The sequence below is a fragment of the Nyctereutes procyonoides genome, unplaced genomic scaffold (assembly GCF_905146905.1).
Source record: "Nyctereutes procyonoides isolate TBG_1078 unplaced genomic scaffold, NYPRO_anot_genome, whole genome shotgun sequence".
Taxonomy (NCBI): Eukaryota; Metazoa; Chordata; class Mammalia; order Carnivora; family Canidae; genus Nyctereutes; species Nyctereutes procyonoides.
This window is the reverse complement of record NW_026575052.1, coordinates 11,001,939-11,020,184: the sequence shown is the minus strand read 5'-3', so window position 1 is coordinate 11,020,184 and position 18,246 is coordinate 11,001,939. Positions and strand designations below refer to the sequence as shown.

Genomic DNA, 18,246 nt, shown 5'->3' with positions numbered 1-18,246 from the left:
TCTGTTCACTCATTCAATAATGAACAGTATGATCGTTCTTATTTATTTGCTAACTAGTCTGCCCTTTGGTTCATCATCTATGAAAAAGAAATAATAAAGCAATACCTATGTAACAGAGTAGTTTGGGGATAAATTAGATAATATGGGTGAAGTATCTGTGACTAGTACCTGGCCCATAGCAAATGATGAGTTATTGCTGACTTTTACCATTTGGCATTAGATGTCCCCCCTCTCCTGCCTGAGATTTTATTAAATGTCTTTCTTCAGGGAAGCCTCAACCTCCACTGCCTGAAGGGTCACTTGCCTGTTATAGCTCATCATACTTTCTTCTTTGTTACATTTACATAAGTGTAATTAAACAAGTGTGGAATTGCTTTGTTTAATGCCACTGATTTAAATGAGGCAAGTTTCTTAACCACTATTAATGCAGCAAGCACTATTAATCCCTGGGTGGCACAGTGGTTTAGCGCCTGCCTTTGGCCCAGGGCGCGATCCTGGAGACCCAGGATCAAATCCCATGTCGGGCTCCCGGTGCATGGAGCCTGCTTCTCCCTCTGCCTATGTCTCTGCCTCTCTCTCTCTCTCTGTGACTATCATAAATAAATTAAAAAATGCAGCAAATCTAGGCCTTTATTGTTTTCTGTATCATGGATGAATTGATAGAGGAGTCTTGCATGTATTTATATTCTTTAGGAATACAGAAATGTCCATGACATAATTATTTTCAGAAAGATCACATTGGAATTACAGGTTCTACAAAACATTTTGTCAGAGCCCTACAAACTGAAGTCAAATAATTAAGGAGAGTTTAATGAAGTGATTGTTTACAAAGTTGTGGCTTGGGTTAAGAGAAACCAGCAAAAGAAAGTGAAGCATTCCAGGGCTAGCAGCAGGGAAAAGCCATTGCTACCCCTAATTTTTTTTTAATTTTTATTTATTTATGATAGTCACACACAGAGAGAGAGGCAGAGACACGGGCAGAGGGAGAAGCAGGCTCCATAGTCACAGAGAGAGAGAGAGAGAGAGAGAGAGAGAGAGAGAGAGAGAGGGGCAGAGGTTCCATGCACCGGGAGCCTGACGTGGGATTCAATCCCGGGTCTCCAGGATCACACCCTGGGCCAAAGGCAGGTGCTAAACCGCTGCGCCATCCAGGGATCCCTGCTACCCCTAATCTTAAAGAGGTAAGGGAAGGATAAGGTAGGAGAGGGTCTTCAGGCAGAGGCTGTAACTAAAGAAATCGACCAACCCATAATCCAGGCAGGGAATAAATATCCTGATCCCATTTCTCCCAGATTTCTTATCTTCTGTAAGTGCCGCTAATTGGAAGGATCTAATGAGAAGAGAGTAATAAACAAGAGAGCTTATTGATGCAATCCATACGGGCCAGCACTTGTGGGTGCAGAACAGAGTGGACACTGGTGGAAGGTGGTTCTAAAGGAGCAAACAACATATCTAACACAATTCTTTTCATGGGACATGGTAACAATTTCATAATTTTTTGAAGTTTTAGAAGAGCTCTTTGTTCAAGTTATATTTACATAGATTTAGTAACAAAGAACAGAACAAGTTGTGTGGCCAACTGAATTTTCCAAGATGATAGAAGATCTACCATCCTATGTGCTGTTCTTACAATGTGACATTGGCATACCTCCTAAGGAGAGATAAGATCTATGTCCCTAATCCTTGAATATGTGACTACGGAGGAAGTGACATGATGTGACTTCTGAGGCTAAGTCATAAAAGGGGTAACAGACTCCATGTGGTTCTCCTGGGATGTTTGTTTTTTTTTAACCCAGTCACCATTCTTTGAGGAAGCCCAGGCCAGATGGACAGGTCATGTAGGACTGAAAATTGGTACAACCCTTAGGGAGGGTAGTTTGGCAATATTTATAAAAATTACAAAGGCATTTTCTTTTTGACTTAACTGTTACACTTCTCAGAATTTATCCTACAGGTGCAATTGCACAGGTATAAAATGACTTATGTACAAGGATTGCTTCCTCCTATGATTTAGTAAAGATGACATGATTGCAGATTCATTGGGTGAGAATATACAATATTTTTTGCTGGCTGTCATGTAAAGCTTGTTGGGTAAATTTAGTAAAGCTTCAGTATACATCTTGGCCAACAGAGGGAACAAAGACAGTGGGATGAATTCTCCCTCACCCTCAGGGAAAGCCCTAGGGTGCAATGATCTAACATCCAGGTAGAAGTCATGACCTGTGATCTGTGCCACATAACCACTGAGTTCCACTCAGGGCTGCTTAGTAAACATATGGACAGTGTAACCAATCAGTTTCCTTCAATATAACAGAATGCTTCCAAAGTTCTAGATATCCATCCCACATCTTGGGTGCAGTTGGGTTGGTTATGTTTAGAGTGATTTTGTTATTGTTCCCAACAACATAGGGGTGCCTGGGTGTTCAAATGTCCATACTGGGGTAAGCCACATACACCTATCCCAAATCTGAGTATAGCCACCCATGGTTCTGACAGTCATATTTTTGGATTCTTTTGGCTAACAAATTGGTGGGCTGTCTGCATGGTTTGGTTAACAGAAAAAGAATACTTATGTCCTGTATCATTAATAGTATGTGCTATAGGCCAGGCTTCTGGATCAGAGTTACTAATGTCGGATGTACTAAGGATACCATTCTCAGCATGTTCTTCCTTAATGTGTTGCTCTGAGGCCTTCCAATCTTCCTTAGGAAGTGATAATATCTAATATCCACCACGGTAATTCTGACAAGCTAAAGAGGGAAAGCTGTTCACATATTCAACAGTTGGGTTGATTTTTATTTTGGGCAAATGAGTGGGCATTTCCATCAGGTGTCCATCCCATGACTGGACACCATAGGATAGACAGAAAGTCAACTAAATGATTCCTAAAAATTTTATGATTGTACTTGGGGTGTGAATTTTCTGTGGATTTATTGCCCATCTGTATCGGGGAAACTAACATAAAAGCTCTAGGGCTTTGGGACCAAACATGAGGCAAAGTGACTTAAGGTCGTATCTGTTGTTAACCTAAACCAGTTCTAATAAACCAGGGTTGATTAAAGAGGGGATTTTGCCACCAGCAGAGAAGCCTGGCCTTGTGTCAAAGATCAAAAGTCATGAGAATTCCAATCAGAAGGAGTAATATCCCAAATATTTCAACTAGCTTAATCATCCTATAAAATGGTCACATAGCCTTTAAGTTTCCTTAAATATTAAGTATTTAGGCACCTAAGTATTCATAAAACTCCCCATTTTAAAACAAGTATTTCTACAATCAGAAACGCAAGGATCAGGGTTACATGTGTGAATAAAACTTTGTATGGTAGAGTTGGTATAACAATCATAGGATAAGAGGAATAAAAGTATAAAAGATGATGAAAAAATTTTTTAATTGTCATATATAGGCCTGGTTCAGAGTCTTGGGATAGCTGTCTATTAAGATGTCATCCGCTTCTGCTTCTGCTTCTGGGATGTCATACGTTTTAATTCTCTGATTGGGATGGACCGCCCACCAGGTATTAGAGCTTTCCTTAAATGAGAACCATGAACCCAAGAATCAATGCCTTTGAGTTTAACTGCACGAGGATTTTTCCAAAGTAACCTTGTAGGTCTTTTCCATTGAGGCTGTAAAGCAACTTGTGGAGACCTCTTTTCCAATAGACAGAGTCTCCAAGTTGGAGGTAGTGACATATGATGTCTGCCTCCTGGGAGCATGCTGTGGAAGGACTTTCCTACCAAGCATGCATTTTCTTTGAAGCCTCTATGTGATATTCAAGTATTTCTCCTTTAATTAGTCAAGGTACGGGCAGCCCCGGTGGCGCAGCGGTTTGGCGCCACCTGCAGCCCAGGGCGTGATCCTGGAGACCCTGGATTGAGTCCCGCGGCAGGCTCTCTGTATGATGCCTGCTTCTCCCTCTGCCTCTCTCTCTGTGTCTCTCATGAATGAATAAATAAAATCTTTAAAAAAAAATTAATCAAGGTGCATGAATTCCTGAACTTAACCTCATAGGTCTCCCAGTTATGCTCTCAAAGAGCATTAATTTATGTTTTTTGAAAGATGTGGGTCTTAAATTTAACAATACAATTGGCAGTACCTTAGGCCGGGGTGAGTTAAAGGCTTCTCTAAATTTAGCTAGTTGAGTTTTAATTATAGCATCTGTCTTTTCTGCCAATTCCGAGTATTAATGAAAATGTAAAATATGGGACGCCTAGGTGGCTCATCAGTTGAGCATCTGCCTTTGGCACAGGGTGTAATCCCGGATCTGGGGATTGAGTCCCACACTGGGCTCCCTGCGAGGAGCCTGCTTCTCCCTCTGTCTATGTCTCTGCCTCAGTGTGTCTCTCATGAATAAATAAATAAAATCTTAAAAAAAAAAGAAAACGTAAAATAGACCAAATATCAAAATTGGCTTAATTATTTGTCCAGTAATGGGTCCCTTGATTGCTGTACAATTCAGATAGGATTCTCCCATCTGGAGTGATGTTCCCTAATAATAACTTGGCTCCTGCTGATGCATTGGCTCTGTGACAGGGGAAGGCTTCCACCCAATGGGTGTACATACAAATCATTACGAACCCATATTTACATCCCTGAGAGGGTGGCAGCTGGACAAAATCCAATTGCCATACCTCAAAGCATCCTGAAGGCAGTGGGAAATGCATAATGTTGATAGATTTTAGATGCAGCTTTGTGGGAAGAGTTCCAAAAAGTATCCCCCCCCCGCAATTTATCATGTTTTTCCTGTGCTCCAGTGGGTCATTTAATGAATGAATTTTGGAGTTTTCTGTGCACAATCAGGGGGGACAGGCAATCCATCTGCCCCAGACCAAAGATGGGATAGGCGAGCCAAATTTACAATTTGATTTGACTGTCTTTTCCTTAAAGGTGGGCGTTCTGTTGAGCATCCTTAATGATTGGTTTTAAATCACCAATAGTGGTTGAAGTTAGCATTAATTTTAGGGTAGAACAGCCTTGTAAAGCCACAGCTTTTGCTGTAGCGCATAACGGGTTGCCTTTGCTTTTCTCCGTGTTTGTTGCAGAGTGCCCAGGACTTTTAATTATAGCCAATGACTTTGGTAATAGAACAGAGTCTAATAGTGATAACGCACAAAAGTTATTTTAATCTTTTGGCTAGAGAAGAAGGTTAAAAATCGCTATTGTTTCAAAAGCATACCAAAACCATGTGCAACACAAAGGGATACCTACTATCAGTATATCCTATCAGACATGTGTCTCTTGCTGGAATGCAAGCTCTAGTTCGGGCAAAAAGTTCAGCCTATTGAAGTTTCCATGTGGAACGAATAAATCACGGTAACAAAAGGTACAACATAGGGAATATAGTCAATGGTACCATAGTAGGCTTGGGTTCTGACAGACAGAGGCTACACTTCTGGTGAGCACAGCAAAACCTGTAAACTTGTTGAATCAATATGTTGTGCACCTGCAACTAATATAAAATTATGTATCAACTATACTAAAAAAGAAAAAAGAAAACAAGTCAACATATTGAGCCACAGAGGCCTCAGGCAGAGGATTAACCTCAATAACTTTTGTAGCTGGTTACAGCATAACCTGCCTGATATCTTCCCGTTTTATCCCTTAAATGAGAACTATTAGTGAGCCAAATTATTCAGCATTTTTGATAGGGCTTTCTTTTTTAAAATATTTAATTTATTTATTCATGAGAGACACAGAGAGAGAGGGAGAGGGAGAGGGAGAGGGAGAGGGAGAGAGAGAGAGAGAGAGAGGCAGAGACACAGGCAGAGGAAGAAACAGGCTCCATGCAGGAAGCCTGATGTGGGACTCAATTCTGGGTCTCCAGGATCACACCCTGGGCTGAAGGCAGTGCTAAACCGCTGAGCCACTCGGGCTGCCCTTGATAGGGCTTTCTTGAAGATCTAGTCCACAAATCAATAGTAGATCAGTTGCAGTAATATAGTCATGAGGAATCTCATCAGAGGCACGAGGCAAAAAAGTTGCAGGGTTTAGGGGCTCCAGGCTGGCTCAGCAGTGGAGTGTGTGGCTCTTGATATTAGGTTATGAGTCCAAGCCCCAAGTTGGGTTTAGAGATTACTTAAATATAAAATTAAAAAAAAAGAGTAGCAGAGTTTAAAGAGTGACATCTGGTGATAGAGATGTTTGAAGCTGACAGCAGGAGAATGTCAGAGGAAGATCATTTGCTAGCAGATAAGAGCTTCCACCAAACGTGGAACTTAAACGATCAACGGGGAATTCATGATTGGTTCTTCTGTGCCTTCTGACAAAACAGTGGTGGCTGCTCGAGCTCTCATGCAGGGTGGCAGTCCTTCAGCTATTGGGTCTGGTTGCTGACTGGAGGGCCCTAAAGACCTGCGTTAGTCTTTCTGTCAAAACTACGAAAGCATTACCTTTGTGTTTGTGAACAAAGAGGAAGAAGGGCAATTGCTAATTTGGGTGCCCCAGAGCAGGGGTTGAGCAAGGTGTTTTACCTCATCAAAAGCCTGTTGGTTTAATTTAGTCCAACGGAGGGGCTCTGGTTGCTGTGCTTTAAGTAAGGCATTTAAGGATTGAGCAATAGCAGAGAAATTAGGAATCCAATTTTGTACTGTCCAGCTTGTTTCAGGAATCCCCACAACTGTTATTTGGTTTAAGGTGGGGGGAAGGGAGACAATGCTTTTTATTTTCAGGATTGAAGAGAAATCCCTGTTTACTAATGACATGTCCCAAATATTTAACTTGGGGCATTTTATTTTTTAAATTTATTTTTTCTCCCTTACCCCCCAACTTGGGAGATTTTAAATTGTAATTTTTCTTTTGGTACTGATGGTCCTTTTCCAGCTAACTGTTTTAACAGTTGGATACTGCCTGTTGAACAAGCTCTTTATGAAGGGGAGCAGAGAAGAAAGTAGTCCACATATTGTAATAAATAGAATCGTGAGGGAAGGTTACATAACTATGTCTGCTTTTAAGATTTGGGGTAGGGACGCCTGGGTGGCTCAGTGGTTGAGTGTCTGGCTTCGGCTCAGGGCATGATCCCAGAGTTCAGGGATCGAATCCTGTGTCGGGCTCCCTGCTTGAACCCTGCTTCTCTCTCTCTCTCTCTCTCTCTCTGTGTGTGTGTGTGTGTCTCACAAACAAATACATAAAATCTTTTAAAAAGAAAGGTGTGGGGTCAATAAGTAGGGCTCTCCGTGTAACCTTGAGATATAACTGTCTAGGTATATTATTTTCCTTCCCAGGTGAAGGCAAAAATTGGCTGAGTCCACATGTGTGCTGAAGAGGGCACTACATAAACCCACTACTGTGTAGATTTGCTGTCTGGAGGGAATAGTGGAAAGTAAGGTGTGAAGATTAGACACATGTGTATGTTGTGGAAAGACAATGTTATCGATTGCTCTAAGATACTGCACAAATCGCCATCCTCTGCCGTTGAGATTTTTGGATGGGAAAAATTGGCATTTATAAGGACTAGTGCATGGAATAATCAAACCTTTATATATATATTCCTTGATTACAGGAATTATGAGTGGCCTCATAATTTAGAGGATGTTGTTTAATATTAGGGAGTGGCTTGGAACGATCAATCTGATCATTTAGATAGGAGGGACAGAGTGTATACAATGTCCAGGAGGACTTTTGGACCAAAGAATGTTAGGGACAGTGTCCAGGAGGTGGTGCTGTAGGTTCTGAATTACAGGAAAGAAAGTTATTGATGTAGGCGCTTTTCTATAGAATTTTGTGTGTTCTATTTGCAAAAACATTCCCCCCTCCTATTTTTTAAAAAAGATTTTATTTATTTGTAAGAGACACAGAGAGAGAGAGGCAGAGACATAGGCAGAGGGAGAAGCAGGCTCCTCGTAGGGAGCTTGATGTGGGACTCAATCCAGGCATTCCAAGATCACGCTCTGAGCCAAAGTCAGATGCTCAATTGCTGAGACACCCAGGTGTCCCTTCCCTCCCCTTTTTAAGTAATCTTTACACCCAAAGTGGGGCTTGAACTCGTGACCCTGAGATCTAGACTCAGATGTTCCACTGACTGAACCAGCCAGGGACCTTTATTTATTTATTTATTTATTTATTTATTTAGCCTCTTTTTTTTAAAAAAAATATTTTATTTATTTATTCATTCATGAGAGACACAGGCAGAGACACGGGCAGAGGGAGGAGCAGGCCCCATGCAGGGAACGCAACATGGGACTTGATCCGGGGTCTCCAGGATCACACCCTGGGCTGCAGGCGGCGCTAAACCGCTGTGCCACCGGGGCTGCCCTATTTTTAGAGCCTTTAAAAACAAACAAACAAAAAACACATTTACCCCTTTTGAGGTGTGCCTGAAAAATCTCAAGAAAATCATGGCCTAACAGGTGAATAGGAATTATAGAGATCAGAAGGAATGGGTGAGTGCCTTGTAAAGTCTCCAGCTAAAAAAAGGATAGGTAAGGATTTTAAAATTGTCATGGGGTATGAGCCACTCCCACCATTTGCAGCGTTTCTGTACTCAAGGGGGACAGAGAGGCTGGTGAGGTTGAATTGACGTGTTGCTTCTGAGTCTGTAAAAGCTGCCATCACCTCATTCACAATAATATTTCTCTCCCCTAAGGTGTCAGTTTGAGGTCATGGGAAGACTTCCCATCCTGGCCTCAGAGCCGCCCTGTTCTGTCATATGAGCCTTCTTCCCCAGCTGCTGGTGTCCTTAGAGGGGAAAGTGCTACTGATTTTGTCTTGTTGGTTTGCAGCAAGCCTTCTTCCAATGGCCGGGTTCTTCTGCAGTAATTGCAAACACCTTCTTTAGGAGAAAGACCCTGAAGATTTTGGGGGGATTTCTGGGGGTTGTTAATTGTTGTAATTGGAGATGCATGATCTGGGCAGCTTGGATTTATGAGTCTTTTCTTTTTGTTGCTCATTCTTTGGTGCAAGATAACTGATCAGCCAAGTTAACCAGATCATCAGGCTCCATAGGGGCCCAGCTGAGTCGCTGTCATTTAACTACAGGACCAAGTTCACTGTCTAACCCATTAGCAAAGGTGGAGTTAAGAAGGACATTTCATGTTTAATTTTGTCAATACCAGAGTATTGTTTAAAAGTTTTTTCCAATCATCATCATCATAATAAACCAGGTTCATCTGGCCGTTGAGTATATCATTGGATTTTTCTCTAATCTGTGGTCTTTGGAAAAACTGCCAGAATAGTTTTATGTAATTCTTTGGCTAGTTTAAAGGCATCTTTTTTTGGTAGCCTTTTCATTTAGAAAAATCATCAAAATGCTATGTCCATCCTACTTTCCCCATCCATTCCCTTGCATGACCCTCAGTCACAAGCATATGGATAAATCAGTAAAGGTCAGAATAACAGGTTCACGGATCTGAATAACTAAATTGAATTCCTTAGCAAATCCTAGAGGGTCTTCAAGGGCATTGGGAGAAGGCTTTGATAAAAACTTGTAATTCTGCCTTAATCCAAGTAATACAAGTAATTGATAATATCCCGGAGCCTCTTTCATTAGGCTTAACTTTAGAAGGAGTCTGGATGACTGGAGGACCTAGGGAAACTTCCAGGTTGTCATAGGATGTAAGTTCAGCTAGACTATAATTTTCTATAGGTGGAGAGCAGGAGAAGGTGGAAGAGGCTTCCACCTAACTGCTGCTCAGTTGCAGCAGTTAGCTCAAAAGACTCTATAAGCTTTCCTAGTTCAGATACTCTGAGAGCAGTTACAGTTAGCTTTAGAGAGTTTAGAGTTATTTTCTTATAAGGAAGCAAGTTTAGAATTATTTAATTTCTTGGAGGCTCCAAATACCAATTTAAATACACTTCCCATCCCTAGTTGCTCTGTTTTTTCATTTTCCAATTGTGCATGCAGATAAACTAATTTTGGAATCTCAGAACATCTCCAAAGTGGTCATAGTAAGCACAAGTCATTTTTGGTCAGATTGGTCCAACAAGACAGAAACTTATAAGGAATGCGCCCATAATATTTGAACATAAATACAGCTGGGCTTCCAGAGGGAGGCTGCTCTCCAGCAGCAATCTTTTTTTAAAGATTTTATTTATTTATTCACGAGAATACACAGAGAGGAGAGAGAGAGAGAGAGGCAGAGACACCGGCAGAGGGAGAAGCAGGCTCCATGCAGGGAGCCCAACGCGGGACAGAAGCCAGCACCAGAAAGACACCCAAAGAAATGAGGCCTGAACCTCAACCGAAAAAAAAGGAGGCTGAGAACCTGGAGCTTTTTGGGGGAGAGGATACACCACAATGCACTAAGTTACCACCTCTTCAAATCCCCCACTGTTGCAGGAGTCAGAGCCGTTTGATGCTTCTGATCCCACACCATTCTGACACCATAAACTTCAACTGACAGAAGAAAGCAAAACTGAACAAGAACAAAGGCGTCTCTTTATTTGGGGTCTCATCAGAATTGCAATCCGGGCAGCAGAGATTCCAGCAGCCACCAGAAAAATGTGTCACCTGTGCAGGGGTGGGGGGGAAAGCAAGTTTTTTTTTTTTTTTTTTTTTTTTTTTTTTATGAGTAAGGGGAAGTGAGTGGAGGTTGGGGGGGGGGACACAATTATACGACTTGAATAAAAGAAAACAAAATTGCCAATCGGTACTACCAGGCTCAATGGCTTTTGGTTCCACTTCGATGGACTGATTTACCGTTGCTAACGAAGGAAACCACCCATGGTATGCACTGATTACTGTCTTCGAGAAGTCCACGCTGACAGTGTTCCCGGTCAGACGCCGGCCCCCGTCGACTCTATGAACAACTGCTCCTAAAACAATTGCTGTTTCTGGCAAAGTTCGAGGTCTTTTTATTTTTTTAAAAAGATCTTACGTATTTTTGAGAGAGAGAGAGAGAGAGAGAATAAGCCGGGGCGGGAGGCGGGGCGGGGGGGGAGGGGAGATGAGGGGAGGGGCAGAGGGGAGAAGGGGAGAAGCAGGCCCTCCACTGGGCAGGGAGCCTGATGTGGCTCCATTGGGGACCCCGGGATCACGACCTGAGCCCAAGAGCCCCAGGCAGATGCTTAACCAGCTGAGCCACCCAGGCACTCTGGAAGGTCTTTTTGCCCAGTTCGAGTTCATTAGCTATTTGTTTTAAAAAGGAAAATGCAGCTTCTCTCCATATCTAGACATTTTATACAGTTCTACAGCGGAAGGCGGGGGGTGGGGGGAGGAAAGGGACCAGACGAGAGAAATATTTCTACACTACGGAAGGAAATTAAAATGGTGCGACCTGACAGTCCTGAGGGTCTAGGTGAGACGAGGCACGGAGGGGAGACCTGCCTCGCAGGTGACGCTGAGGCGAAGCGCTCAATGGCAAAGACGCTTCGCTCCAAGGAGCGGCGCGCAGCTGGGGAGACCTTGCACCCGGCTCCAGGTTTGGCGGGTCGCTCCTAAGCAGGTGCCCTTCCGCTCTCCCCGGCCCCGCCCACTTTACCTTTTGCGGCTGCGCAAGGCTCTGCCCAATCGAAAACGTCTCCCTGCTAACAGGAGCAGGGATTGGTCCGAAGCTCCGAGACCATCAGGAAGGGGCGGGGCTTACAGTGGGATGCTCTTCCGTATCGGCGGGTGGCCCACGGGCAGACGGAAGTGCTCTGTGTTGTTGCCGGAAGTGGCGAGAGAAAGTTTGTGATGGCTGCTGCGATTTTAGCCGAGAAGGTAAGTCCCGTCGGCTCCCCCCCAGGGATTTTTGTGGGGGCAGACTCCGGGGGACGGCAAGGGCGAGAGGTGGGGGAGAGGCCAGAGCGCCGGGCCAGGGAGGCGCAGACGCTGTGACGTCGGGGCAGTGGGGGGGGGGCCTGGCCGGGGCCTGGCAGGACTGGCGGGGAATCGATCCTGCCGCCGCGACTCCAGCGGGTCCTCTTCGCCGCAGGTGCCAGTGGACAGCTCGGAGGAGGGGGAGCAGCCCCCGGCGGCGCCCGCGGAGCTGGCCGCCCAGAAGCGCGAACAGAGGCTGCGCAAATTCCGGGAGCTGCACCTGAAGCGGGTGAGTAGCCCCGGAGGCAGCGGAGACCTGCCCCCCCCCCCCCCCGGGCGCCTTTGTGGAGGGACGCGCGAGCCGCTCCAGCGCCCCTGCCTGACCCGCAGAACTGGATGAAAGCTCTTTCCCGGTGGTTCTCAATCCTGGCAGCAGGTTGAAATCACCTTTCAAAATACACATGCTCTCTCCAACCCTCCTCCTACCCACTTCAGATTTAATGAACCTGGGCAAACTTTGGGAGTCTCTACTACTAGCAGCCTGCCTGCTGTATGAGTCTAACAAACCCTTCGTTTAACCTAGGGGGTATGTGGAGCTAGAGACTGGAAGAAAGTCGTCCATGTTAAAAAGAGAGCTGATTGTTTGTTCATTCAAAAATAATCAGCAAATCTCCGAAAGTCTGTAGTGTCAGGGGCTTACCCAGTTGATGCAAAACTCGATGATTATGATATGGCTTTGGCTCTTAAGTAGAGGAGACGACTTTCTAGCCAGAAATTATATGGTGTGCTAGCTTTGGAAACAAAGTGCCCTGGGAGGGAGGAGGAGAGATGAATACAGTTTGAGGAGCTCCCAGGGAGTGCCTCATATATGACGTGAGACCTAAACTGTTTGGAAGACGTGTAAGGTATTATCAGACAAAGAAATTGGAGGAAGAAATATCCAAGCAGAGGAATCCAGTCCAAAGTGAGGGAATTCATATTAGGGATAAGAGTCCAGCAAACAACTGGCTGCAGTTGTAGCTGAGAAGGGAAAAAGCAGCTCTGGTCTATTTCAACCTAAGTGGTTTGACCGAAAGCTTGGATGTGGTTTCACAAACCCCCAACATCACTCTGACTATTGGAGTGAGACAAAAGCAATACTGTTCAGACCACAAAAATGACCACACATTCCCCGTTTCTGCTAACACCGGTGACTCTTAGGACCAATTACAGCATTAGTCTCACCCCATTAATCCTGTTGAAAAACTTAGGGTACCCAGTCATCGTATGCCTTGCCTTTCTGAGAGTGTCTCATCCAGAGCAGAGCCACACTGCCTTACCTCCCATACCAGTCACGGGATAAAAACCCAAATTCTGTAACTAGCCTCTCCTAACACCCTATCACCAAAATGCCTACAGTTTCCTGTAGTTTACTCTCCTTCAGTGCAGCAAACACAACTTTGTTTGACTGTAGGTATGTTCTTGGTGTTTTCAACTGGAGGGCATTGCCAGAGCCGAGAGTACAAGAATGTACAAGGGATGGTAGTCGAGAGGAGATGTTTGCCCAGAAAAAGTTAATAAAGAATCAAACACACTTAAATATTTATGTGGAGAGACTGTGTAAAGTACATGTGGTTGGAAGTTACGAGATATGGCTTCCTAGACTAATTGCTGCCAACCTGTGATCTAAGAGACATCTAATTTATGTTGTCCCTTAAGCTGATACTGTTTTGTGCCATTAGGTTCATTTTTAAAAAAATTTTTATTGTTTAAAGATTTTAGATATTTTGAGATAGAGAGCACAAGGGGTGGGGAGGGGGTGTCCGCAGAGAGAGAGAGAGGAAGAGGGAGAGAGAGGAAGAGGGGAGACGAAGAATGAACGAAAGGAAGAGGGAGAGGAGAGGAAGAGGGGGAGAAGACGAGGGGGAGGGGAGGGGAGAGGAGAGGAAGAGAGAAGGAGAAGGAGAAGGAGAGGAGGCAGAGGCTCCCTACTTGGGAAGCAGGTGTTTATTTGTATTTACTATACAAATAAATAAATAAATCTTAAACCCTGATTAGGCCATTCCTTTGCTTAAAATCCTTTGATGGCTACCTGTTGCTTTTGGGATAAAACAGAGTCCCTCTGTTAATGTGTCTTGACCCTTTCTAAATGGGCAAGATTTTGTTTGGATTTATTTTCATGTCTCAGCTGACAAACTTTTTGTATTATGGTTTTAGAATGAAGCTCGTAAATTAAATCACCAGGAAGTTGTTGAAGAAGATAAAAGACTTAAGTTACCTGCTAACTGGGAAGCCAGGAAAGCTCGTCTGGAGTGGGAGCTGCAGGAAGAAGAAAAGAAGAAGGTTAGGATCTACTCTTGGCTTGATAAGTGGTCATTCTACTGTTTCAGTCATTCTATTTTTTTTTTGGTAAAGATTTTATTAACTCATGAGAGACACAGAATGAGAGGCAGAGACATAGGTAGAGGGAGCAGTAGGCTCCATGCAGGGAGCCCCATGTGGGACTTGGTCCCAGAACCTGGGATCATGACCTGAGCCGAAGGCAAACACTCAACCACTGAGCCACCCAGGTGCCTCTCAGTCATTCTGTTATGACTATTCAGTCATAATAATAGTCATTCTATTAAGTCATTCTATTAATAATAGTCATTCTATTAAGACCGTAGAAAATGGTTTTGTACACCGGCTGTGGAACCAGACTGCTGGAGTCCACATGATGGCCCTGCTTTTTACTAGCAACAATACTTTGGGGGACTTATTTAACCTCACTGTACCTCTGTTTTCTCATCTGTAAAATGGGGGCTGTAACATTGTAGTTGCTGACGAAGTAAACAAGTCAGTGCATGAAGAGCGTTTCTGAGGGGCCTAGAACCTGCTACTCATTGAGTATGTGTGATTGATCGATTGATTGATTATTTATTTGATTTTACTTATTCATGAGAGACACAGAGAGGCATAGACACAGGCAGAGGGAGGAGAAACAGGCTTCATGCAGGGAGCCTGATGTGGGACTTGATCCCAGGACTCTGGGATCACACCCTGAACCAAAGGCAGACACTCAACTGCTGAGCCACCCAGGCGTCCCAGAGTACATGTTTTAAATTGAGGTGGGCATTCTTTTTTTTTTTTTTTTATAATAATTTTTATTTATTTATGATAGTCACAGAGAGAGAAAGAGAGGCAGAGACATAGGCAGATGGAGAAGCAGGCTCCATGCACCAGGAGCCCGATGTGGGATTCGATCCCGGGTCTCCAGAATCGCGCCCTGGGCCAAAGGCAGGCGCCAAACCGCTGCGCCACCCAGGGATCCCGAGGTGGGCATTCTTAAACACTGTAGTAGGTTCCCAGTTTTCCTCCAAATAGTAATCGTTAGTTTTAAAGTATTGCCTGATATCTTTGTTCAACTTTTTTTTAAAAGATTTTATTTATTTATTCATGAGACACATACACACACACACACACACAGAGAGAGAGAGAGAGAGAGAGAGAGAGAGAGAGAGAGAGAGAGAGGGGCAGAGACATAGAGAGAGGGAGAAGCAGGCTCTATGCAGGGAGCCCAATGCGGGACTTGATCCCAGGACTCTGGGATCATGCCTGTAGCTGAAGGCAGATTCTTAACTACTAAGCCCACCCAGGCGTCCCTTGATTTAAAATAGATTCAGTACTTGCTTGGGTCACCATTGCAGGTATTAGCTGGTTGGTTTTCCCTCTTCTTAGGAGTGTGCGGCGAGAGGGGAGGACTATGAGAAAGTGAAGCTGCTGGAGATCAGTGCAGAAGATGCAGAAAGATGGGAAAGGAAGAAGAGGAGGAAAAACCCTGATCTGGGATTCTCAGGTAAAGCTCATTATTCCTTTACTGAATGTCCCTGTTAGATTAGTATTACCTTCAGAGTTTCTGGTTTTAAAAAAGGATATTGCCCCCTGCTTCCCCAAAAGAAAAAAGGATATGCCCCTTTGTGGGATATTTTCCAAGATGCTTAAACCCAAGAAAAATACAAATATGTCTCATAGAGCAGAAGTAAAAAAAGCTATACTTCAGCCAGCTGGATTCTTTTATTCTTTATGGTAAAACTAGCAAAAGCCCATATTGCAGCATCTTCAGGGTAGAAGCTATACTCAGTGTCTTGTGCAAATATTAACTAATAATGATTTTGATATTCTCTGGATCATAATGACAAAACAGGGAAATATATCTTCTCCAATTCTCCTTTTATCTTCAGATTATGCTGCTGCCCAGTTACGCCAGTATCATCGGCTGACGAAGCAGATCAAGCCTGACATGGAAACCTATGAGAGACTGAGAGAAAAACAGTGAGTTGACAGGATTAATGCAAGTCCTGTTTTCATTCTGAAGGGACATAGGGGCGTGTGTGTGGTGTAGACATACATACACACGTACATAGATACAAACACACTTTAAAGCGTGGGTGTGAGTCAGCAGCAGCTGTCTAAGAATGCTCTCTGGCCTTGACAATACTATTTGTTGCTCACTCCACAGCAGTTCGGCTAGCCACCTGGTTATCGTTCTAGCTGGGCATTCTAAGACTGGGTGTTGAGAGTTTAACAACCAGATTATCATAGTTACTCAGATATTTTAGGAGACAGAATGCCTTAGTGCCGGGATGGGTGAACATCTGTAAACATTTTAGGCTTTGTGGGCTCTTTGGTCTCCATCAAAACTACTCCACTGCTGTGATGTGAAAGCCTCCTTGGAGGATACATGAACAAATAGGTGTGGCTGGGCCCCAGTAAAATGTTTGCAAAAGCACATAGTGTGGTTTGCTGACCTTTGCATTAGTGGGAAGGGAACCTAAATCTGGAAGCATGTCCCTTAACCTCTGGCCCTTGGCTCTTAAATCTGTAGAATGAAGCTGCTGGAGGAGGTAATATATTAGGTCCCTTTCAATTCTTTATTTACTTATTTATTTTTAAAAGTTAAGGTAGGATCCCACAGTTAACACATGTATATATTTTATTTCTCACCAGGAGTGGTAGTTTAGTTTTAAATTTGCCAACGTGGAAAAATAAATAAATGAATTTGCCAACGTGGAACTGTGTAGTGTTACTTTAAGTCTGTTTTGCTGTCTTTTTAGTGGAGAAGAGTTTTTCCCAACTTCCAACAGTCTTCTTCATGGAACACATGTGCCTTCCACAGAGGAGGTTGATAGGATGGTCATAGATCTGGAAAAACAGTGAGTACTCAGTACAGCAGCCTGAACTTTTAAATGTTTAATGACAAAATGGACACAGTGTGCATAGAGTAAATTGAAGAGCAGATACCATTCTTCCTCATTTCTGACTCAGAGTTTGTAGTAGTTTTGGGGACAGATAGCATGTGTGAGTCAAATTCATATGATCTGGGATGGAGGTACAAAATATTGCCAAAATGGAGTTGTCATTATTGAGCAGGGAAGGCCCAAAGAAAATTATTCTTTAAGGGCTCTTACCTTCATAAGCATTCCACTATTTGATTTGAAGAAGTATGAATATTCTAGTAAATGCACCTTTGCTATATTTGTGTTTCTTAATACTGACATGGATGAATATTAGGCAGAGCAGAATTAGTTTATATTTTAGGAGTTAATACATACAACTATTAAAATACTATTTAGTATATATACTGTGTACTCCGTTCATATTAGCTGTGGTTATTACGAATAGAAGTATTTTTCTTTTAAGTAGAAATTCATGTGTCTAGTGGCTGACAGTGTATCATTGCTCTTTTAGAAGATTCTGAGGATGAGTTTGTATTTTTGAATTTCAGGGTTCATTCCTGGGGTTTGTGTTGTCAATTAGCAATTTCAGTTTGGTCTTGATAAAAACTGCCCGCACCCCCAACCCTCAAGTGTGCTATTCTAAGTGCACTGATTCTACTCTTAACTATTTGGGCATGTTTTATTAAGATTAAAAAAGAAGGCAATTTTGAATTTTGTAAATTTTTTTCTTCTTCCTTCAGAATTGAAAAACGAGACAAGTACAGCCGGAGACGTCCTTATAATGATGATGCAGACATTGACTACATTAACGAAAGGAATGCCAAATTCAACAAGAAGGCAGAAAGATTCTATGGGAAATATACAGCTGAAATTAAACAGAATTTGGAGAGAGGAACAGCGGTCTGATCCCTTCAGGAACTGTTTCTGGAAGCTTGAGAATGCTAGGAAATTGAAGTTCTCTTCAAAGTTATCCCAGGAAACCAGCACTCAGTCTACTATGCTTGCCCACTCAGCATTTACAAATAAATGCTTCTTCTTAAACATATGCTTCCATGTATATTACCACATTTCTGTGCTTTGATGTAAGATGTATTTTAAGAGGCAGCGTACTTGTTTTGTAAAAAATCTACTTTGTACAAATACTAATTATTTTTCTATGTATTTTAAATGTGTATGACTATTTAATCTTTGAAGCATTTTGGGCTTAGGATTGTTGGCAGCATACATAAATTAGTCATTGCTTTGAGTGTTGTTATGAATCTGACAAAAATCTAGAACTAGACTCAGCAACCTTTTGAGGTTGTAGACTGTGAAGCTAAGTACAGTGAGAAGGAAGGTGGCCATGGCTACTGGAGGCCTCTCTTTACCCGTGGCCTCTT

At 43.1% G+C, this 18,246-nt stretch overlaps 1 protein-coding gene and 1 long non-coding RNA gene across 2 annotated transcripts; one reads left to right on the top strand and one right to left on the bottom strand.

Annotated features, from left to right (window-relative positions):
• Positions 1 to 10,348: 10,348 nt before the first annotated feature.
• Positions 10,349 to 11,359, bottom strand: LOC129514017 (uncharacterized). Its single transcript, XR_008665340.1, has 2 exons — positions 10,632 to 11,359; positions 10,349 to 10,442 (listed from the first exon to the last, which is right to left on the bottom strand). It is a non-coding gene; the product is annotated as an uncharacterized LOC129514017 (long non-coding RNA).
• Positions 11,360 to 11,545: 186 nt separating this feature from the next.
• Positions 11,546 to 18,035, top strand: SYF2 (SYF2 pre-mRNA splicing factor). The gene is made up of 7 exons (XM_055332031.1): positions 11,546 to 11,633; positions 11,848 to 11,961; positions 13,869 to 13,994; positions 15,369 to 15,486; positions 15,872 to 15,962; positions 16,745 to 16,843; positions 17,608 to 18,035. The coding sequence occupies exons 1-7, from the start codon at positions 11,607 to 11,609 to the stop codon at positions 17,771 to 17,773; spliced, it is 741 nt and encodes a 246-aa protein (XP_055188006.1). The 5' UTR covers positions 11,546 to 11,606; the 3' UTR covers positions 17,774 to 18,035.
• Positions 18,036 to 18,246: the final 211 nt, after the last annotated feature.

Excerpts from the sequence above, each read along its gene's own strand:
- SYF2 (XM_055332031.1), top strand. The coding sequence starts at position 11,607 with ATGGCTGCTGCGATTTTAGCCGAGAAG. Across the intron at positions 11,962-13,868 it reads GGGAGCTGCACCTGAAGCGG|AATGAAGCTCGTAAATTAAA; the intron begins GTGAGTAGCCCC and ends TTATGGTTTTAG. Across the intron at positions 16,844-17,607 it reads GTCATAGATCTGGAAAAACA|AATTGAAAAACGAGACAAGT; the intron begins GTGAGTACTCAG and ends TTCTTCCTTCAG.